Source organism: Trifolium pratense, linkage group LG6, assembly GCF_020283565.1.
Source record: "Trifolium pratense cultivar HEN17-A07 linkage group LG6, ARS_RC_1.1, whole genome shotgun sequence".
Classification (NCBI taxonomy): domain Eukaryota; kingdom Viridiplantae; phylum Streptophyta; class Magnoliopsida; order Fabales; family Fabaceae; genus Trifolium; species Trifolium pratense.
The window spans coordinates 11,748,095-11,772,544 of NC_060064.1; the positions used below are offsets into that span (position 1 = coordinate 11,748,095).

A 24,450-nucleotide genomic window follows, 5' to 3' on the forward strand; every position below is an offset into this window, starting at 1 on the left:
ATTTTTATGTTGTAGTTTGCAAGCTATGAGATTATATATATGTGTGTGTGTGTGTGAGAAAGTTGTTGAGCTTTTGAGCAAACAAGTTGGATTAATATATTATTACATGCATAATGTCTTGGAATTTGGAAGTTGTATAATAATTTTTTTTTTAATAATATTTTAAAAAATTTGGTATGATATTGACAATGTACCTTTGAAATTCAATTGGTAATGCCATTAAATTTTCATTCAACTGAATGACCACTCCTATAGCTGTCGTTTGGGAGCAGACAAGCTTTCAATTTGGATGTATGTGCCTAAAACAAAATCAACTAGTATTATGTTTTTAATCTTTTTATTTATTCACAAAAACATTATGTAACTAGAGACCTACATTCTTAATTCTAACAATATGTTGTCCCTAACTCCTAAAATGGCTCAATATTTTTTTTTTGTTAACTACACATTTGGTCCCTTACGTTTATTTTATGTTTCAATTTGGTCCATTACGTTTAAAAAATATCAATTTTTATGGTTTCTTGAATTTTCTTATGAGTAAAGTATAGATCATATATTAGCAACGTTAAAATTTTTAGGGAGTTTTCCCCCCATTTGGACATTACAAAGCTTGAGGAATTAATTTTTGCAGTTGCGCACAAAGTGGGTGTACATGGGCCGGATTGAATTGAGTTTGACCAAAACCAAAACCCGAACCATATGGAGTACTCCGGATTGAGTCGAGCAAAATAACCACCCACTCCGAGTTGGGTAAACCCACTTATTTCTCAGGTTGGGTGGGTAGTGGGTTACCCAATTTTATTTTTATTTTTAATATTAAATGACAAAATGACGAATCATCATATTTTTTCATAAAAATAACTTAACCTTTTTTATTTCTTAAAAAATATTGTAACATATTTTCAGTATATTTTTAGCATCATAATATGATAATATCATCATCATATTTTTTTTCTTCATAAAAACAACTTATTTTCACTATTTTCAAAGAATGATATTTTTTAGTACCACTACTTTTAAATGACAAAAATAAGTCGAAGAGTGAAGACTCGAATGAGATGATCAGAAAATGCGTTAAAATCGTTATGTACGGAATGTGTTTGCCGTTAGGAATAAACACACATACACTTATTTTGAAAATTAGAGTATTGAACCTGTGACTTTTCTCTTTTAATGCTTAAATATTAAAAGAAAAATCTTTGTTATTTATATTAAAATTATTTTTAAAAATCATAGCACTAAAATTAAGTGGGTCGGTGGGTTTTTTGGGTTGAGTCTGGTTTTGCCCGAAACTCGATTTTTTTTATGAATTTTTCATTTTGAAATCCATACCCACCCAATGACCCGACCCAACCCTTTTTTTTTGGCTTGGATTGGGTGGGTTTGACCGGGTTAACCGGATTTTCCCAACCCATGTACACCCCTAGCACAAAGGGGTATCTGATTTACGCCTAAACCATATATAAGGGCTCGTTTGGCCCAATTTTTTTTAGAGCTTATGCAAACAGCTTATGCAATTTTTATATATTATTATAAGTTTGTCAAGGTAGTTTATAATAAAATTATAATTTTCACTAGTGTGAACTTATAAAATTGCATAAAACCTAATTTATATTGCATAAGCTATTTGCATAAACTCTAAAAAAAACTTGGCCAAACGGACCCGAAGTATTGTTTACCAATTTTCAGATTTCAAGAATGTGTAAATTGCACCAATTTCTATATTTTTGGATTTAAAATAATAGAATCTCCAATTGATAATTTGAGGACAAATTTAGCATGTAAATAGTGTAATGAATGACATCAAAAATAGTTCTAAGAACAATATTTAATTGGATAAATTCAAATTGTTGTGAAATCCTAGCAACCCTACAACTGGAAAAAAGCCATAAAATAACACCTTTTGTTCAATATCCAAATCAGCAAATGATTTATGATCTTAAAGCCACGCTAAAGAATATTATGTAATCACCAAATCACTTAGTTTAACAAAAAAAGACATTAGGGTTAGATAGAGTTTAGGGTACCTATAGTCCTTGTCCCCTTTCTTCGCCTCTTTTTGTTAAGTCAAACAGTTGAAAGGATAATTGTGAAGGCATGAATGGCTGCCACTTGGAGGCTCCAAAATGATCTTAAGATGCACCCATAAACAAAGAGACTAATACCATGCTTGGCACTAAGGTGAAAATAGTCACTAGCCAACTCAACTATATGTCATATTGTAAATAGAGGTGGGAACAGGTCAGGCCGGCCTACATGGCCTTAAGGCCTAACTTATATAGGCTCAGGTCAGGCCAGCCTATTTCTTTAAATAGAGCAGGCCAATGCTTTTTTATAAGCCTATTTAGCTAAAAAGGCCAGGCCGCAGGCCATTAAAAAAGCCTTTGAGGCCTACTAGGCCGGCCTATTTAAGTTAACATGAATAATATTTTTATTACGATTATTATTTATATATTAAAATTTATACTTTGATTAAATTATAAATCTATTAACTTTTTAAGTAATTTAACTTTATTAATCTACATTAGTTTTTAACATATATAAATGTATTATTATAAACTAGAATTGAAATATGATGACATATATAGTCAAATTCTCTAAAATATCAAATGGAACATTATTTTATTAGTTCATAAGTATATTTCAAAATAAATATAATTATTTATTTAAATATGTTCATATGAAATAGGCTTTTAAACAGGCTAACAGGCCACATCAGACTTTCAAAAGGTCAGGCTCAGGCCTAGAATTTAAGCCTATGATAGGCCACAGGCCAGGCTCAGACCTTCGATTTTTTGACAGGCCAGGCTCAGGCTTGGCAAAGCCTAGCTCGGCCTAGCCTATTCCCACCTCTAATTGTAAATTAAAAAAAAAAATCAACTATATGTCAATAATAATAATAATAATAATAATAATAATAATAATAATAATAATAATAATAATAATAATAATAATAATAATAATAATAATAATAATAATAATAATAATAATATTCACAAATGTATGTGCTAGCTACTTTTGTTGCGAGTTGTAGCCCTCTTCTCACGCCACCAACCAAAACATTTTACTAATTCCCATTTAATAATAGACTAATGAAAATCCATTTTAGTCTTTTAATATTATGGTTTAATTTAATCCCATACACAAAAATATAATTCAAATTAATTATTTATATTTAATTTTTTTTGGTGAAGTATATTTAATCATTATTGTGTTTATTAATAGATGAGTGCAGATACATCTTAGTCTCTCACAATTATGCGACGGTTCAATTTAGTTCCACACAAAAATAAAATTAAAATTAGTCCTTGATATTTTTATATTAAGAATAAATTAGTCTTTTTTTTTTGAACAAGCCAAAATGAGATATATATATATATTAACCAAATCAATCTCCCTGACATAAGACGTACCAAGATAGACTACAAACGTTTACAATAAGAATAAAAAAACAAAACAATAACAACAGTCAAACAAGGCCCTAACAAAGTCGAGGACTAGACCACCAACTGTGGTAGTTTAAAGCTAACGTAATGCTCGTCGACTTCAACCACCTAAATGAAAACAGCTTGATCTTGTCCATCAAAATATGGGGCGTATCTGCTGAGCCTCTGAACAAACGGTGATTTCTCTCCGTCCATACAACCCAAACACAAGCAAGCCAAATGAGCTGTAGGAAAGAACAACGCGCTCGAGATCCACCTGCTGAAGATGTGAACTGAACAAAGTGATCACGCAAAGAACCAAAATCCACCAAAGGAATGCCAATCCACGACCGAACTAAATCCCACAGAGATCCAACAAAACCGCAAGAAATGAATAAATGATGAGCCGACTCAGCTTCACCACATCCAAAAACACACATGTGAGCTGTAGGAGATAAAACCCGTCGAGTAACTAGATTCACTCTCGTGGGCAGCCTGTCTCGCAATACACACCACGCAAGAATGGATACCTTCAAAGGAACCTGCGGGTGCCAAATGAGATTATCCGCAACATCCATAGTGACCAAAGCATGAGATATCAGGAGCTGGTAAGCCCCCCTAACAGTATAACCAGTGTCAGGGTCGGGATGCCACTGCCACCTGTCTACAGAAAAGGCCTGCAAAGAAATGTTAGAAAGTAAAGACTGACACTCCCCCAACATCTCCTCCTCCCACGCCCGCAACTGCCTCCGCCACTCCCACGCCCCTCCATTCGCGCCCCACCCTAAAGCAAACATCTCAGCCACCATACACGATTTGTTTGCCATCAAAACAAACAGGCGCCCAAAACGCTCGCATAACGGAATACCATCCACCCAGGGATCGGTCCAGAAGAAAGTCTCTGAACCGTCCCCCACCCTCCTCACAACATGCTCCCTGAACCACCTGTCCCCTGACTCGCCGCCTCCCTCCCTAATACGCACTATCTCCCTCCACCATAAAGACCCCCTCCGACCTCCATCCCGAAGTCTACCTCTCTCAACCTCATACCTAGCTGCCAACACTCTAAACCACAACCCCCCGCTATCCACCAACATCCTCCAACACCACTTGCCCAAAAGGGCCTGATTAAACTCCCTCAACCGCCTGACCCCCAAACCTCCACTCTCCTTAGGTAAACTGATCGATTTCCAACTAACCCAAGAAATTTTCCTAGAATCCTCACACCCCCCCCCCCCCCCCCCCCCCCCCCCCCCCCCCAAAAAAAATTTAATGAAAAGAGATTCAATAGAAGAAATAATACCTGAGCGAGCTTTGAAGAAGGAAAGAGCATAGACAGGTAGAGAGGTCAAGACAGATCTCAACAGAACCAGGCGACCACCAAAAGACAAGAAGCGACTCTTCCACCCAGACAATCTATTCTTTATTCGATGCAACACCGGATCCCAAAAATTCAGACGCCTCGGATCACCCCTAATCGGAAGACCCAAATAAAGGAAAGGGATCTTTCCCACCTTACAGCACAGAACAGACGCAGCTTCGCCCAACCAGGAATCAGAAATATTAACCCCAACCAACATGCTTTTATTAAAATTAACTTTCAAACCTGACATAGTCTCAAAAAGCACAAGAACAGCTCGCAAAGCCCGAACATTTGCCCAACTTTTACCCCTAGTAGAAGAGTGTCATCTGCAAACTGAAGGTGCGATACCGAAACCAAACCCTGCTCGCCAATGTTATACCCCGTAAACAAATTACGCGCTACCATAGCCTCCATTAGCACATTGAGACCCTCAGCAGCCAAGAGAAAAAGAAAAGGAGACAGCGGGTCGCCTTGCCGAAGACCAAGCCTAAGAGGGAACTCATCAGTCGAACTACCGTTAACTAAAACCGACGCCGTAGCCGTACAAACACACTCTCTAATCCATTTCCTCCATAAGACAGGAAAAGACATTCTCTCCATAATATCATCCAAATAGCCCCAGTCCACCGAGTCGTACGCTTTCTCGAAATCAACCTTGAACAACATAAGTTCCTTTTTAGACCTTCGTGCCTCGTCCACCACCTCATTTGCAACAAGAATGCCATCAAGGATTTGCCTGTCCTTTACGAACGCCGTTTGAGCCTCAGAAATCACACTCCCAATCACAAGACGCAACCTATTCGCTAAAACCTTTGCAAAAATTTTATAAAGGCATCCCACAAGCGATATAGGCCGAAAATCGTTCAACCTTTGGGGGCTATCAACTTTAGGAATTAGAGCTATAAAAGTAGAATTTATACCCTTAGCAAGCTTTCCATTCCGGTGGAATTCGGAGATAAAACGCATAATGTCGCCCCTCAATTCAGCCCAGAAGTCTTTGATGAAACCAAAATTAATCCCGTCGGGACCAGGGCTTTTAAAACTATCACAATCCCACACAGCGGATTTCACTTCTGCCTCCGTGAAAGGTTTAATTAAACTACCATTCTCCACATGGTTCAATCTTTTAAACTGGAGATCATCCACCCCGGACCGATTCACGTTAGAAGCCTTAAAGTGAGACTCAAAATGCGAAAACACTGCCTGCCTAATCGGTTCAACACCCTCAAGAGTAACCCCATCCACTTGAATAACAGACATAGCGTTCCTACGATGGCGGCTCGCCAGAACCGAATGAAAATACTTTGAGTTAGCATCTCCATCCTTAAGCCACAACGAACGGGATTGTTGCCAACTGATGCTGGCATGCAGCCGTGAAAGCGAGTGGATATCTACCGAAACCCCCTGAAACTCCACTAACTCCTCCTCAGAAAGAGCCTCTTCCTCACCCTTCTCATCAAGGGCCGAAAGCCTAGCTTTCAACGTTTCAATACGACTAGGAAGGTTTTGAGTGTGAGCTCTATGCCACTCTTTCAGTCCTGCCTTAATTAACTTAAGTTTTTCCTTCAACACATAAATTAGTCTTTCTATTATAATAAACTAGGGATTAGTTTGTCTTTAATATGAAAGTTTTATGTATAATTTCAATTTTACTTTTGTAAGACTAAATTAAACCGTCAAAAAATTATAGGATTACAATTTACAATGGATCTTCACTCTTATTTTTTTTATTAATTGATTGAGATAGTACAATTTCTAACCTAAAAATAGCAATATACTATTAACAACAATTTTTTGATATTCATGACAATAATTTTGATATTCCCACTGAAAACAACAATTTTGAAATTAAATATTGCATGCCACTAAAGCTCACAAATCACAATGGATCTCACGTTAGACAATAATGAAGATATGGGGAAAAAGACACAAGTTTATTATATCAAATTAAATTAGCAATCCAATAGAGTAATGTTATCTTCAAAATCTTTTTGAGATTGTATATTTATGTTAGCAATAATCATATATTTAAACTGGTTCAGTGGTGATAGACACTGAACTTGGTAGGGAGACTACGGTTCGATCCCCCGCAACTGCGATCGGAAGGGGGTTGAAACCACTTGATGTCAGAACTGACCTCCGAACCAGATAAAACTGGTGGTAAAAGGAAAAAAAATCATATATTAATTTATTAATCATGTAAGTTGTAAAATAATTGCATGGCTTAACGTAGCTTATCATATGAATAACTGACTAAAAAATTTAAATTATTAAACAATAAATGACTTAACTACATATTTGGTCTTTTACGTTTATTTTAAGTGTCAATTTGATCTCTTACGTTTAAAAAGTATCAATTTGGTCCCTTACGTTTATTTTAGGTTTCAAATTAGTCCTTCCTGTCAATTTTGTCACATGTGGCAGCCAATTTGCATATGTGGATTGCCACGTGACACTTGGACACACTGACATGTGTACTGTTCAAACGGTGTTAGTGGAAAAACTAACGGAAAAGACTAACTTGAAACCTAAAATAAATGTAAGGGACCAAATTGAAACCTAAAATAAATGTAAGGGACCAAATATGTAGTTAAATCAACACTAAATTAAGTGATAAGATCAAATAATTGTCAAAAAAAATTGTCATAATTAATTATCAAAAAAAATTATATAATGAAAAACTGAATTTGATTTCTAAGTTACTACAGGTTATAGAATTAGAAACGAATTTCATGTTTTTATGACACTAATTTTTCATCGCTAATTCAAATTTTTCTTTTTTATTGTAAAATAATTTCATGTTTTTTTGAATTTAAATTTTCATCGTAAATAAAAGTGTAAAGTGAAAAAAATAAAGGGTGCGCCAGTAGCTACGGTGTCACGGCATCACCTCTCCAATATCCTATGGGGTCATTTAAGCAACCGGCATCCTCCTCCGCCCGAGAAGCTTGGTATTAGTCTCATTGAGCGTTGGTTTTTCGCTCATCTTCTCCGTTCGTGTTGTTGTTGTTTTGTGCTCCGGTAGACTCCATTGATGATGGCTGTCTAGTTCCGGTGGTCTTCAACGGGACGGTTGTTCATTTGGCGGTGGTCGGTCGCCGCCGTGACTGGATTTGTTCTCGCGGATCTTGTATGTGTGATTTCAATTGAGATTTGATCACCGCATTTTGGCTTGTTCAAAAAAAAAAAAATATTTGATCACCGCCGCTGATTTCAATTTATTGGTGTTGGTTTCATGGTTGTCATTGCGTCGTGAGCAGTTAGTTCGTGGATCTGTTGTTTCCGTGTTGGCGGTCGGATCCATTCGCCGTTCTCAAAACATGTTTTCATGATCGGGATTCCCAACAAGACTTGCTTCAACAAAGGTTGATAGAGAGGTCTCATTTTGTCTCTATTGTGCATTGTCTATCTCAATATTCATATCATTCCTTGATTTTAGACTGTTTAGCTTGAAAAATTCACCATCTCTTATTGCTTGCCCAAGGAGTAGTGGGTACGTGGACCGTTACCCTGTTGATGGTCGGTTGATTCGCCTCAAATTTTTAGGGACTTCTATTTGGTTGGCTACGCATGGGCACATCCTTACTAATTTTCGAAGAAGTAGATGGGGTGGTGGAATATCTCTTACTTGCCCGTGTTGTGGGAATGAAGATGAGACTTATCCTTCATGTGCTTCGTGACTGCATTCACGCAACTCAGGTATGACTTCATATTGTACCTTCTAATTTTATAACTAATTTCTTTTCATTTGATTGCAGGGACTGATTTTTCAGTAGCGTTAATAGGAAAGAGGTTGGGACGAGCATAGGCAGACCACCTTCATGACAACATGTTGGTATTTATCGAAGTGGAGAAATAAAACTATCTTTGAAGCTGACTTCAGAAGGCCGAATAATCCAACTTTATTGATCCATAGATTCATTAAGGATATTGAAGACTCCAAAATGAAGTCTCTCCACAGATGGCCTAAATTGAAGGACATTATCTACATAGGATCGAAGCGACCAGGCGAAGGATGAGTCAAACTCAACAGTGATGGTGCGTGCAAGAATAAGGGAGAGGTTGCTGGTTGCAGTGGTCTTTTTCTAAATTTATATGGTAGATGGATTAAAGGCTACACCAAGAAGATTGGAACTTGTGATGCATTATATGCTGAGATGTGGGGTTTGTATTTGGGTTTGGAGGGAACAAAGATATTGATTGACATGATCTCTGACGATTTCAAGTTTAATGGGAATATCCCAATTTTAGTTCAACGTATCATGAAGCTGCTAAATATGAATTGGCATGTGCAAATCAACCATAACTAGTGCAAAGGAAATCAGAGTGTAGATCGGCTTGCTAACTCTAGCACTATGGTGGATCATTCAAATTTGATCATTTTGGAGTCTGCTCCGAGTGAGCTGTAACAAATTCTCTTTGATGATATTTCTGGAGCTTACATGCCTAGAAATGTGAAGTTAACGATGTAGTTTCTTTATTTCTTGGGCTTTGCCCTCTATTGTACAAAAAAAAATAAAAAATTGGTATATTTCATTGTCATACGCTCTTTTGTATTGACTCATTGGATTAGGTTTATGTCGCTCCAGTTTTTGTATATATTTCTTTTTCCTTTTTTAATATTCATTTTACACTATTAAAATAAATTGCGAGTCGAATCCAAAATTAATATCCAATAATTTGTCTAGATTTACAATTCAGTATAATCAAAATTTCTTTTCAAAAATTCATAATCACAAATTAGAGTGAAATAATCACACAAAAATTCAGGAAGTTCTATTTCAAGTGCCCTGTGTCCTTTTAGTAAACATTTTAATTTTCAAATCTTAATATAGAAGATAGGCTAGAAGATAATACTAATGAATTTAATTGTGATGTTATGCTTCAACAACTAATGGGATAAAGGGAACCTTTATGATTTTCAATGAGAATCTTTCTCCCCTAGAAAAAACAAAGACTCTGCCTGCGTTGTTATTTATTTTTTTTTTATATGTATAAATTGACATACTATTTAATTGTATTATAGTACCTATATCGTGTTTCAATTTGTAACCTTTAGTTGTCTTTTAAAGTTAATTAGCTATTTAAAAATGATCTATTTTTAGGGCCAAAATGAATTGTAATGCAATCCCATGTTTACAAGTCAAATAAGAGCACCTATATATTTCTTTTGGGACCTACTACAACCAATAGTTCCTCTAGGCTCATAAAGATTGGAATTTCTAAGATCAGTTTGTGTAAAGAGTGGAAAGACAAATAAATAAATGAAATTTGTTAGCCCCTATGATATGATATAGAAATATTTTATTATGTTATTCTATATTTTTTTTAAAAATAAAATAAAATTGAGTATTCTTTTTTTTGCAATCGTCGAAATTAATCTCTCGAGTCTAATTGTACAATCCAAATGGATAATAAATACCAGAATTTCAACGTTGTTGCTTGTCTAGGTAAGAAATCAAATCTATGACTTTAATTAAGTTAAAAAAGACTCATGGCATTTCTTCTCTAGGTTAATTTTAATAAAAGTATGTTGGTTGGTGTGAATATTCCTGATTCCTGGTTAGACGAAGCGGCGTCTGCTTTGTGTTGTAAAGTGGGAAAGATTCCTTTCCTTTATCTGGGTCTTCAGATTAGGGGTGATCCACGGCGTTTGGTTTTTTGGGAACATGTGTTGACTCGTATAAAGAATCGTTTGTCTGGGTGGAAGAGCCGCTTTTTGTCTTTTGGTGGTCGTCTGGTTCTGTTAAAGTCTGTCTTGACCTCTTTACCTGTCTATGCTCTTTCCTTCTTCAAAGCTCCCTCAGGTATTATTTCCTCTATTGAGTCTCTTTTCATTAAATTTTTTTGGGGGGGTTGTGAGGATTCTAGGAAAATCTCTTGGGTTAGTTGGAAATCTATTTGTTTGCGTAAGGAGTTTGGAGGTTTGGGGGTTAGACAGTTGCGCGAGTTTAACCTGGCCTTGCTGGGTAAGTGGTGCTGGAGGATGCTGGTGGACAGGGAGGGGTTGTGGTTTAGGGTGTTGGCGGCTAGATATGGGGTGGAGGGTGGTCGTTTACGGGTTGGAGGTCGGAGAGGATCGGTGTGGTGGAGGGAGATAGCGCGGATTAGGGAGGGTGAGGGTGAGTCAGGAGGCAGTTGGTTTGAGGAGCATGTTGTGAGGCGGGTGGGGGACGGGTCAGATACTTTTTTCTGGACCGATCCCTGGATGGATGATATTTCGTTACGAGAGCGGTTTGGGCGCCTGTTTGAGTTGGCGGAGACCAAATCGCGTACGGTGGCAGAGATGTGTTGTCTAGGTTGGGGGGCAAATGGGGAGGCGTGGGAGTGGCAGAGGCGGTTGAGGGCGTGGGAGGAGGAGATGTTGGGGGAGTGTCAGTCTTTACTTCTTGACATTTCTTTGCAGGATCAGACCATTGATAGGTGGGAGTGGCGTCCAGACCCTGATATAGGCTACACTGTTGGGGGAGCTTATCAGCTTTTGACTTCTCATGTTTCTGTTACTCTGGATGATGCGGAAAACCTTATATGGCACCCTCAGGTTCCTTTGAAGGTTTTCATCTTTGCGTGGCGTTTATTGCGTGACAGGTTGCCTACGAGAGTAAACCTGGTCACTCGAGGAGTTTTGTCTTCTACAGCTGGCACGTGCGTTTTTGGATGTGGAGCGGCCGAATTGGCCCATCATTTATTTCTCTCATGTAGTATTGCTGGATCTCTTTGGGACTTAGTTCGCGCGTGGATTGGCATTTCTTTGGTGTATTCCACTACTTTGCGTGATCATTTTGTCCAGTTTACAGCCTCAGCAGGTGGATCTCGAGCGCGTCGGTCCTTTTTGCAGCTTATTTGGCTTACTTGTGTTTGGGTGATATGGACAGAGAGAAATCATCGTTTGTTCAAAGGCTCAACAGGCACACCTCATCTTTTGTTGGATAAGATCAAGCTTTTCTCATTTCGGTGGTTGAAGACGACGAGTATCACGTTAACTTCAAACTACCATAGCTGGTGGTCTGATCCATTGATGTGTTTGGGCCTTGTATGATTTGATTATGATTGTATCTTATTGACTTTTTGTAAACTGGTATAGTCTTTCTCGGTACATCTTGTGCTGGGGAGGCTGTTTATGTTAATATATCTCATTTTGGTTTCTTCAAAAAAAATAAATTTGTCGAAGCATAAAACTATATTGGCTAACAAAGTATATCATTTTTACATCTATTTAAATAAGTGATTTTCACATCTATTTAATTTTTTTTTGTGATTTTTTGTTTGTGCTCGTCTTGTGTGGCGTTGTGTTTGTAGTCGTCTTGTGCGGCATTGGGTTTATCGTCATCTTGTGCGGCGTTTGTTGATTTTTCGTTTTGGTATCGTGTTTCGTTGATTCAAGTTGACATATCCTCCTCAATTTATTACAGATCTGATGAAGACTTGGACATCAACGTTGCAGATCCGGGAGTATGAAGATTTCAGTTACATTTATTTTGTCATATTTGTAGGCACTTTCATTATGTCGTTGTATGCTATTAACCTAGGTGCTGCAAGATTGTTTGTAGATTCACCTTTTTCAGTTTTTAGCAATCGAATTTGTAATGATCTATGTATGTTTCAATTTGAATGAATGAATATTTACTTTTAGTAAAAAAAAAAAAATGTATATCATTTCCTTTGACATTGATGAAATGTTGCCTTTTGGTATTTTGATTAAGCTGTGTTTGAAACAATTATAAATTGGGATAAGAAAGTAGAGATTGTTTATTAAATAGTTTAAGGCTTAAATACATTTTTAGCCTTCAAGTTTTTCAATTGTACAATTTTAACTCCTCTAGTTTTATTTGTGCAATTTTAATCCTTTAGTTTTACCCCATTTTATACTTTGTAGTCCCTCATTTTAATTTTATTTTTTATTTTTTTAATTATTTTTTTTCAATTGTCCCTCATTCTAATTTTAAATTATTTTGACCAAAAAATGCATATTTTGGAGAGAAAGTGGCAATTTTTGGTGGAGAGAGAGCTGATGGAAGAAGAGAGGCATTTTTCAAAAATACCCTTAATTTTAAGTTTGAAATGTCTAAAACACCCTTGGTAGTTTTTTTTTTTGTCTAGCTTTGATGTCCAAATAACATTTCTGATTAGCCAATTACAACTATTATGTGTAAAACTATTGTCACGTCAACATTATTGGGTCAAAATAAGTCAAAATTAGAAATAGGGACTACAAAGTGCAAAAGTGGGTGAAGGTGAGGTGCTAAAATTGCACAATTGAAACTAGAAGATCAAAATTGTACAATTGAAAAACTTGAGGGGTTAAAAATACAGTTGAGCCATAATTTTATAACCAACAAGTTATTTCAACTTTAATCATTAAATTGGCTCACTCTCACTCGCTTCACTTCTTTTGACATATTTTTAACATCAACTTCAAGAAGACGTCCTAGTTTAGTTGTAGCTTGTGTTCTGCGACGTTTAAGACCAGCCTTATTTTTTATGGGTCTTGCACCTTCATGTGCACATGGTCTATGTGGCAAAGGGTAAGAGGTCGGGTTTTGTATTTTTGTTTGTCAGTCAGGCTTGAGGGAATTTCAAAACAATATATAAGACATTTTAAAAAAATTTATTGTCTCATTTTTTTAGGACTTTATTGTCTCATTTTATAAGATCATTTTTAAAGTTTAAGATGTATTATAACAATAAAAGATCATCATTTCTTTGTCTTAATAATTAAATGTAATTTTGAAAAGAAGATGTATATTATTGACAAATTTAACGCAAAAAATAATTTTCTTAATTGTTATACTTTTTTTTTTTGTCGTGTAGCCCGTGTCTAGAAATCTCACCCTTAAGTGGATAAATGATGTGTCTGATATTCGAATTCCGATCATGCAATGTCTCTACCAACGTGTCTAGAAATTCCATCCTTATGTGGATAAATTGGATGTTCGAGGTTCAAACCGGACCCCTACATATAAAATGTAATGTCTCTACCAACTTAATTAAGATCACATATACTAATTATTGTACTTTTGTCAAAGAGATTTTATATATTAAGACAGATGTATATATTAAACATTCAAACTCCATTATTAATTATTAAATAGTGTTCATGTTAACAATAATCATCCGCATCAAATCAAAGTCAATGTATACAATAAACTTAAAAAACATATTAATAAAAAGTTGTGGTGGCCTAAACTTTGCATTCTATAATAAAGATATACATGGCTATTGGCTACCACTGTCCACTATCCTTCTCCACAACTGGATTTGCAACCATTAATCATATCTTTATAATTGCATTTAAAATTGCAAGCAGCAGATTGATTAGTCATTTATATGCACTAAACAATTAACATAACAAAACAAACGTGTACAAAATATACGTCATTCAGTATCTTAAAAATATATACTTGACCTATACATAACTACAAAAGAACCCAAAATAAAGTCATAGTTGATGCATCATGCATGGATAAATAAAACTTTTTTACACTAGTCACTTTTGTAAAGTACACAAATTAAATTCATAAAACTTTTACCGTGACCAAAAGAGTGTTTACCACACTTACTTTAACAGTGACTAACTGTGCAACGCACATTAAGAATCGATAATTCCCTTTCCATAAATGCTAGAAATCTTTTATTTTATTTTTATTATTTTTAGCTATAAATGGTAGAATTCTTGAACTTGATCCCAAAACATACCATGAGATTAAAGAACTATCGTGTAGAGTTCTTTTTTACCAACCAATTCAATTAGCCTAAAATAAACAATAAATAAATAAATAAAAGGTAGTTATGCAGTTGTTTGATGCATTGACAAGTTGTAATTGGTTGTTAGTATAAAATAATTTTACATTTACCGTGCATGTCCTTTTAATCTCATGATGTATCACACAAAAATTTTATTTGTGCTTCATGTAAAAATCCTCTTATTTCTCATTTTGAAATCATCCCAAACACTTAGGCTTTGGAGTTTGGTTTGACAACGTTACACAAAAATGAGGAAAAAGAGCAAGGGCATAAACTAACGGATATACAAATAAATCAATGACATTGTTCCAAACATCCAAGAAAATGACTCTCAAAACTGTTACAACCCTCAAAAAAACAAAAGAATGCTATGCAGTTTTACTGTATCAAGCATGACTCAGGGCATCGTCCCCACCATCCACAAACAGGATCGAGTCACAATGTTGTTCATTCATTCTACACGAAAAAAATTCCTTTTAACTATAACACTTAAATATACCTACACATTCGACTCCAAAACTGCTTTTCAATCTAACCAACCCAACACCTCGCTGTAACAAAGTCATACCTCACAAGTCATGGGGTGGATACTTGGATTACCAAATATGGTTCAGCAATCAAGAAACACTAACCAGTTGCTGCTGTTGGTCTGAAAAGGCACTACAATGCTAAAGGAACAACTTTGACCCGACAAGGCAGCTTCACAGAGAACTATGACATCCCATGACAATAGATGCACAACTTCTGAAGGTAATAGACACAAGAATCCAAATTAATTAGGATGATAGGATGGACTGAAGTGCAAGCTGTTGCTGAGGGTGCAAAGATGACCAGGTTGAAGCAAGGGTAGAAGGCGGCAAAGTCTGTTGAAGTTGCCTCAATAAGTTAATCATCCGACTTATGGTTTGTTCAGTTGCCAGATCATTTCCCGCACATAATATCTACATCATAATGGATAATGAATGCCAACAAACATAAGTTTATATTGGAAATGTAAATAGAATAAAAATAACTAACGACAGTAACTAAAAACTGGCATTGGTAGAAGGTTTTACCTCGGCAAAAATTACAATAATCTTGGGAAGATACTGATTGTTTTGACCTATAAGTTCTCTATCAGACCTGAAATTGAATGATTGTACAGAACATATTAAAATTGTTACGTAACAGGAAGTAGAATCAGTAAATTAGGTACATAGCATTTAATCAAAACATGTTCTGGATCAGACTTCTACCTTTCAACCATTGAACAAAGTAGGTCATGCACAACTTTAGCCTCAATTAAATCACCTTTTATAGGCAAACAACTTAACCAGGCTGGAACAACCTGCAACCAAGAAATAATCAATGAAGTAATTCAAATCACACAAGCAGAGGAGTTTTGCTCTAAATTTCATTTCTAAGAGGAAAACAATTGGCATGCAAAATAGTGCTAAACTTGTGTCATCAACTAGTGTTACAAAAATATTAAGTGTTCTACGATATCATTAAGTTTTCCTCTGTGTGCAAGTGGGACCATAATCCGTAAATATCCTATAATAGTGTTATGCTTCTAATATAATATTGGCAAAAGCTGAAAGTGACAACCATCCATATTGCCAAACTTGGATTTGGATAAAGGCAAGTAAAAATCATAGCTGAAATGATCAGAAAATCATTACAAGATGTAGTTTTAGAACTGCCAACTCAAGAAGTATGACTAGCAACCTGTAGTTGCTCAAGTGATATTATTATCACATTCAAGACTAAGACATCAAAAATATGTATGATGTACCTGTGCTGCATTTATGCTATCACGGTGGAACTGGCATATTTTTCCAAGGGCTGAAACAGCATTATCATATGCCATTACATTATCAGAATTCCGTGCATTTGGATGTGTTATCACAGCATTTAACCTTGAAAGTGCCTCTGTAGAAGAAACAAAAAAAAAAAAAACTAATTATAACAATGGTGTGAGACACAGATAAAATGAAAAATAAGAAACTGGAATGAGTAACTGACCTCCAACAAGGGGTTTGAAAACAGATCCACCAAACTCGGCACAAACACCAACACCATAAACAGCTGCCTGATAAGATATTCAATTTTTGCTTTGAGAAAAATCCCTCAATTATATAACAAAATTATAAAAACATTATATAAAGTAAACCAGAGGTGGGAACCTGTCGAACATCTGAACATTCATCATTGCAGGCTTCAAGCAAGAATGGGAGAAATGAAACATAATATCTGTAACAAAAACATAAAGAATTTAAAATACAGAACAAACCATTCCAAATAAAGGGAACAAATAATTTTGTACATGAACTTATAGAGAATTCCCAAGGAATAAAAGAAAGGGAGGAGTGCTTTTTTCTTGTGAGGGAAGGGGATTTCTTACTTAAGAGCTGATTCGCGACAGTGCTCGGCAACATCATCGAATATACAAATGGCAATTCTCCTTTCTTCTGAGGTTTTGTCTTTACCCTGATTATTAGTTGTCAAAAAGGGAAATTTTGATTCAGAAGGTTATATGACTTGCGTCTCTAAATGAAGCAATATGCATTGGACAAACATGAAACACATCATTCACAAATCACAAGAGGGGGATGAAAACACAACAAGGTATGAGTGGCAGGGAACTTACAAACATAGGTGTTAGGAATGACGAAAGCTCATCAAAGAAAGGCAAAAAAGATGCCCTGAATGTTTTTATCAATGTCCCCAAACAATCACCGATCTAGCACACAAAAAGATTCAACATAAGAGCAAGGACAGAATGCATAAAGAATGCAATTAATTAATGAGATGAATCAGATGACAAGCATATATTATTCATACTTGATCAAAAAGTTCTTCTTCTTGCTCATTTTCTTCCGTGAGTAGTTCTCTTTCTTCAGCATCAAAGTCCTCTTCTTTGGCTCTCTCTGCTCTTTCATTCTTTCTGGTTGAACTGGCCGTGATGACTTGTTTAATCTCGTCAACAATGCTCCTTACTTGTTTTTCATCTAGATGTGGTCCCGAGACCTAGAGAAATAAACCCCAGCTAACTTCAGGTTTAAACAACATAATGCAGAATTGATGGCTTCAAAAATACAATAAACAAAACCAACAATATATATATATATATATATATTGGGCGGAATGGGATAGAAATTATATTTTTACAAATGCCACCTTGATTATTCCATAGCCTAAACTACCAATTCTTTTTAGTACTAGAAAAGTATTGGGCGGACAGTTGGCACGGGATATGAGTCACATGCTCTCAATTAGCTATAAATTTCTCCTTCACCCAGTTATTTGAAAAAAGGTAAAAAAGATTGCATGATATGGAATGCTAATTTATTTCCAATAATACAAAATTCACACTCATAGATGAATGTTACAAACCTGTATGCATTCATTCAGCGCGTCCAACATGCTTGCACAAATTTCTACCTCTGGCTCCTGGAAGGCAGCTAAAAGACATTGATACAAGCACCAAAACTAAAAATTAGAACCAAATGATCAGAAGAATAGGCAGCATTTTAACCTTATGTAAAGCTTCCACCAAATTTGGAATTATATAATCAGACAATTGTTTTAGGTAAGCTGCATCACGGCCTTGTGACTGCCCCTTCTCTATTGCTAATTTTGCTGAAGACAACAGTTCTGGCATAGCTATTAACAAAGCAGGCAGGTTGCATTAAAAAGTCAGTCAGGATTACTAAAAATAGAAATACTAGAAGTAAGGTTCTGACAGAATAAAGAATATACCTGAAGCTGCTGCCTTCCTAACTTCTTCATGGAAGTAAAATTTAAGAAGAGGAACCAATGTGGAAGCAACCTATATGATTAAACAAAGTTAGCAAATAAAGATTTTGGTCAGAGAAATGCCAATAAAATAGAAAACAATGCCAACCTGGTCAATCCAAGGAAAAAAACCTTCCTTCAACTCATCAGCATAACAACATAACATGTTACATGCTGTAGCCTTCTCCTCCAGGACACTGGTCTTAATGCCTATTCTTTTATCCCCGAGAGTAATGGTTTCAATGCTACAACACAAACAGCCAGAAGCCAAGTAGTCAAAAGCAAGTTAAATATCCATTAATTTAGTCAATAACTCTTTCTTAATTTTCAGTCTTGAAAAATGTATCAACTTTTTCCTATGCTTATTCCTTTTGTTAATAGTTAATACAATAAAGTATTTATTGACAAAAGAGAGGATGGACTGCATATTGAAGTGAAATAATAGAGAATAAAATGGATCCAGAAACACATCACATCATGTGATAACATGGATATCAATCTTTTGTGCCCAAAATACAATAACCGGAACTGAAAAGACACCTGTCATCATCTTCATCAAACTCAGCATCAGAATCTGTTGATGTAATTGACACGTCAGGCTTAAGTTGTGCAGACTGGAGCAAGGGAGGCATGACAAAACCCATGTATGGGAGAAAATCTTGTCCGAGACACTTGCAAAGTCGTGCCCATGCCTGAGAACATAAAGGCCAAGTGAAATTTTGTGGTATAAATGTATTTAAATTATAATGATAAAAAATAAATAAATGTTCCAAATATATATATATATCGTACTTGTAACATGTAACTCGCGGTTGGATCATCAGCATCCAGTTGAGATTGTTGCAGTGACATCAAGACATCCATGACCTAGTGAAAGAAGAATGAAAATCATACATTAGCACATAAAAAGTGAACAACAATCAGATTGTATGAAATAATATATAAAAACTCTATTTCCATCAGAAACATGATTATCTGAATAAAAAAAGAAACACAACAAATAACATGCTAAAATAAATTAAAAATCACCTGTTTGGCATCATCCCTGAATTTGGCCTTTCCAACAGCCATCCCTACCAAACTAATACACTCCATTGCTTTGGCACGAAGCATACGATTGGATTTGTCATTTGCATTCATCAAAATAGCTTTTAAGTATGGAATCACAACATCATAATACTTCTCAAATTTCTCCTGTTAACATGAGATTTTTAATTTATCAAGTACAAGACTTAAAAACAATGTGAGTACTATATAAAGAATAATGGTTATATAGAGCACCTGTGAAGAATCAGCAACTGATGCTAAAGCTGTCAAAGCGCCTTCTTGAACCATTTGCTTTCCACCCTATGATCCATGCATGAAAAGAGATGGGAATCATATACTTTTATATTTATCATCACAAATCTATAAAATATAAAGCAACATGACACCTTTTGATTATAAAACATTTTGCAACAATTGATAAAATAAACTGACATTATACGACAATACTCACACAATCATGAAAGAAAATTTTGAACAAGTTAGAAACCTAGATGAGTAAAAAATAGATGGAGTAAATGCAGATTCCCTCGGTTCTTGGAGACAAAAACAATAAACCAAGAAGAATGCATGAAATTCACTTCTTTCAAACGAAATTGAGCTGTATAATCAAGGAAATCACAATATGATTTCTTAGTCACCATAAAGATATTATTAAAAAAAATACCTGAAGGAGTACAAGAAGTTTGCTCACAATCCCATCCAAATAAGGTATTAGAATATCTGGGGTGCAATTCTCAGTGAAATTTAACACTGCAGAAGCAGCATGAGCCTGCAACATAAAGGAATAAATAAATGATGAACATGATAAAAAAAATTATGAATTCAAATGAGATATCAAAAGATCAAGAACTCAAGATTCATATTCACGCATTAGTAGTGGAACTAAAGTACAGACCCAGTAATTATGAAAAGATGACTTGGGGCAGAAGAACTTTAATATATCAAAGAAACTAATCATATAAAATGATGGAAAATGTTCAAAAAAATCTAAAGTATAAAAAAATGCATAATCCAGAAAATTATCCCAGCAATTTTAATACTTTTAAGTCAAAATGTCTGGTAAGTATGAGAAAAACCTCTGCACAAAGCATTTAGAGAAGTGAGGACGGTTAGAACAATATAAAATACGTGTGAACAAACACTAGAACCTAAACAATCCACGAGGTAACACAAGATGTTAAATGCATAACATTACTTTGATCAAGCACAAACAGAACCAACTGATGTATGGAAACAAAATTGTCTATGTCCAGTAGAATACAATACATAATCAAGGGAAAATGAAAGACCGAGAATGAAATCCAACAAATCTAGATTATCAAGTCCGTCTTAACTTAATATGATTCAGAACACGGAATGGTTAATAAGACTAAATTTACATAAAGAACAAAAGAAAAGCCTGAGTGAGTTGAATTAATATAGTTGACAATGTACTTGGTCAAGATAAAAGTGCAAACCTGTACTCGAGCATTTTCAAAATCATCCATGGCACCAGCTAATGCCGGAAGCACTAAGTGGTGATATTTAACTTGCAAGTCTGGCCCTAAATCTGTGGACAACTGCCCAATTGCGTTTATAGCCGCCCATCGCACCCTAGGGTGTGGGTGAGAAAATGAATTCAAAACCATTGACAATACATGCTCCAGATTCTTTGTCATCACCTGCACCATCAAAGATTATGATTTAAGACACATACGCACGCCTGTTACTTTTTCCACCTAACCAACCCCAAATATTCACCCACAATGCAGACAAAACAAAGGTTGAAAGTTGAAAATTATTGACACAAAAACTTATAACTTAAATACAGGAGCATGCACATTTCATAATAGTAGTTAATACAATAATTTTTTTAAAAAAAATATATACTTATGAAGGATAAACACTGCCACTACAAGTAAAAGATTACCTTTGAACAACCCTCTGCAATTTGTGCGATGGCAACGAGCGCAGCATTGTGCTTTTGCCATTCAGGGGAAACCAAGTAAGTCGGCAACAACTCAGACGCAACCGGCACAATCGTGTTCCCACCCAAAGAAATTGAAAGTCTGTCCAAACATTCCTGTCCAAATCCATAGTTAGTAGTCTCACCAGCATCCTCATCCTCGGTCAGTGCAGCATGCCAAGCAGGATCATCTTCAATATCCAGCAACAAGTTCAGAAGAACACCAAACAACTTCTTCACAAACTGTGGCAACTTCCTCATCATCCCAGGAGCACGCTCCCTCGCCTCAGCAAGTGTAACAACAAACTCAATAGCCAAATGGCGAGTCCCTTCTTCTAAAGACTCAGCCTCAGCAATCTGCAGCATGGCACCGACAACATCAACGAGCTGCCTTCTTAGGAAACGTGGCTCAGTACCAGCAAGCTCAATGAGGAGCTCAAGGGCCTCCTGCGCAGTTGCCTCCTGACCAGAATTCAATGCCTCAGTCAATGTCTGCATCATGAGTGGCAGCAAATCCTGAAACCTATTGTTACACATTCAAGTTAGTTAGAATTTTCCTACTATAAATAATCAAGTCGTCAATAACGATACATATAGTTCCACTCCTCTCTAAAATTTGAACCAAACAGGGATTGCTATCCGCTTCTCTAGAGTGAACAATTACATCATAACCTACGAAGCACGGACACTAACACATCGACACCAGCGCGTGTTTCACAGCGGGACACGCCTAATCAAGGAGTGTCCGTGTTTCACATAAGCCTAACAAATCAGGGGTTTTTGTTAAAATATTAAGACAAATCCAATTTAAAACAGGTCAAAAAACACCAACACTTCTCTCTCATTGGTTAAAACAACAAGTGCACCTTAATTTACATAAACCCTACAAACATAGTTCAATCTACCATTGACTAACAAATCAATGGTAGATATCATAGGTACATCATAATCATAACAAATCACAATTTTGTTAAAATAATAACATAAATCCAATTTAAAACAGTTCAACAAACACTAACACTTCTCTCTAATTGGTTTAATTAAACAAAAAGTGAATCTTTAATTTTCATAAAACCTACCTACAAACTTAGTTCAATTTAACAAAATTAACCTTGAAAAGAATCAAAATTATAATACCTGTCGCGGTCAGAGGGATTGGAGAGGCACTGAACAAAGTTGATACTTGCAGCAAGGGCAGCGATTCGGACATCAGAAGAAGTAGCAGCGCCAAGACAACGAAGGAAAACAGAGTGAAGAGTAGACAATTGAGGAAGTAGGGTTTCACCAATATAATGAGCCAATTGAGCGAATATAATTAACGAAATTTCCTGAAGCCTAGGGTCAGATGAAGTAACCCACTGAAACAAAAGAGGAAGCAAGTCCGGCCAAGAATTCATATCATCGGAAAGAAGAGCGGACGCAAGTTCAGAAACAGTATCACATAGCTTCTTAGCGATGGATTTCACCGGCTCTTTATGGAGAGACGAAAGAAGAAGAGAACGGAGGGTTGTTTGAGTGGAAAGGGAAAGATGTGGATAGATGAAGGAATCGTCGTGGTGGCGCGTGAGATGACGGCGGAGGAGGATAGTGGACATGGTTCGTGTTTGTTCGTTAGGGGAAGTGTGGATAAGTTGAGATAATTTGAGAATTAGGGAATCGGGGTAAGTTTGTTTGCATAAATTGAAGAGATTTTCGGCTTGGGAACGGTGGTCGTTGGAGGTTGACATGAGATTTGTAATTAGGGATTCGAAGTGAGTGGAATCTTGGCCGAGAATTAACGCCATCTGAGTTTGGTTGTTTGGATCGTTGGCGGCGGCCATGGTGAGAGAGGCGGTGGCGGAGGAATTGAATTGAGTTTTTTGAGTGGTGGTGTTGTTGGATAGGGAAGAGAGAGAGGGGAAAGGGAGGGAAGAGTTTTTGTCTCGCTCGAAAATCGAAATAAGGGTTTTTGGTTCTGTTTTTCTTGATTGTGAGGGAGAGAGATTTTGAATCGCGGGGTGATGCAGCTCACTCTCAAGTTTCTTATCCTACGGTTCTTTCTTACCTTTCCTACAATCAAATTGACCACGTTTATAGCTTTTTTTTTTATTTTTATTTTTTTTCAATCTGTTATAGATATTTTTTTTTTCAATCTGTTATAGATACAGTTTTTTTATTTATTTTTTATTTTTACTCAATAAAAAAAATTATTTACAATGAACCGGGAATCGAACACAGAATTTATAACATACTACCAAAATTTCTCACCAATAGATCAAACCTAGTGACTTGGTATAGTGGTGAGAAATTTCATAGGTCAATAAGTGGAGTGTTCAGTTTATACAATATAAGTTTGTTTAATTTTTATTAAGAGTTTTTGTCAAGAAAAAAATAAATTTATTAAGAGTGAAATGGGCATAAAGAACGTTAAATTCACTAAAAAAAAAGAACTGATACAAAGAAAGTATCAATACAATACTACCAGGTTACATACTCTATTATTTTATTTGTCAGGTACATACACTATTAATTATTTCCCTATTTTCTAGATTTGGTTCAGATTTGATTTTATTAATACTCTATTAATTATTTGTAATTATTTAATATAGGTGAGTCCGCACCTAAACATTAATGGTTAGACACGGTCAATCATATAATTACAACTCATTAATATATTAAATAAATATAAATAATTAATAAAGTAGTAATTAAAACCAAATCTCAACAAATAAGGAAAGAAAAAAAAAAAAGTTGTCAAAGAAACATGTGTTTTGCACTTTATTGTTTTTTTCTAATTGCTCATATATTTTTTCTGATCCAATTTCTCTTCTTTTTTTAATTTTTTTTTCAATTTTTTTTATGTGAACTTTTTTTTTTTACATAATGTGAACACTTTGATACTAAATATATTGTTGAATATGAGTCAAAAAAAATTATATTGTTGAATACATGTTAAGTATAATGTCATATCATATTTTGATACTAACTTATATTTACATAATTCATACTTCAAAGAATTTTGCATATGGAATAGCGGTGACCAACAACCAAAGAAAAATAATAATATTTAAGCTATCTTATAATTTATACAATATAAGTTTGTTTAATTTTTATTAAGAGTTTTTGTCAAGAAAAAAATAAATTTATTAAGAGTGAAATGAGCACAAAGA

At 35.5% G+C, this 24,450-nt stretch overlaps 1 protein-coding gene across 1 annotated transcript; it reads right to left on the minus strand.

Moving 5' to 3' along the window:
- Nucleotides 1–14,816: 14,816 nt before the first annotated feature.
- On the minus strand, nt 14,817–23,369 carry LOC123890095 (importin-5-like). The gene is made up of 21 exons (XM_045939637.1): nt 22,439–23,369; nt 21,266–21,824; nt 20,814–21,017; nt 20,021–20,125; nt 19,591–19,656; nt 19,339–19,503; nt 19,102–19,176; nt 18,850–19,001; nt 18,419–18,554; nt 18,274–18,343; nt 18,050–18,177; nt 17,908–17,964; nt 17,356–17,541; nt 17,162–17,254; nt 16,916–17,001; nt 16,698–16,764; nt 16,537–16,603; nt 16,307–16,443; nt 15,768–15,859; nt 15,588–15,654; nt 14,817–15,473 (listed from the first exon to the last, which is right to left on the minus strand). The coding sequence occupies exons 1-21, from the start codon at nt 23,119–23,121 to the stop codon at nt 15,309–15,311; spliced, it is 3,360 nt and encodes a 1,119-aa protein (XP_045795593.1). The 5' UTR covers nt 23,122–23,369; the 3' UTR covers nt 14,817–15,308.
- Between the last annotated feature and the right edge of the window lie 1,081 nt (nt 23,370–24,450).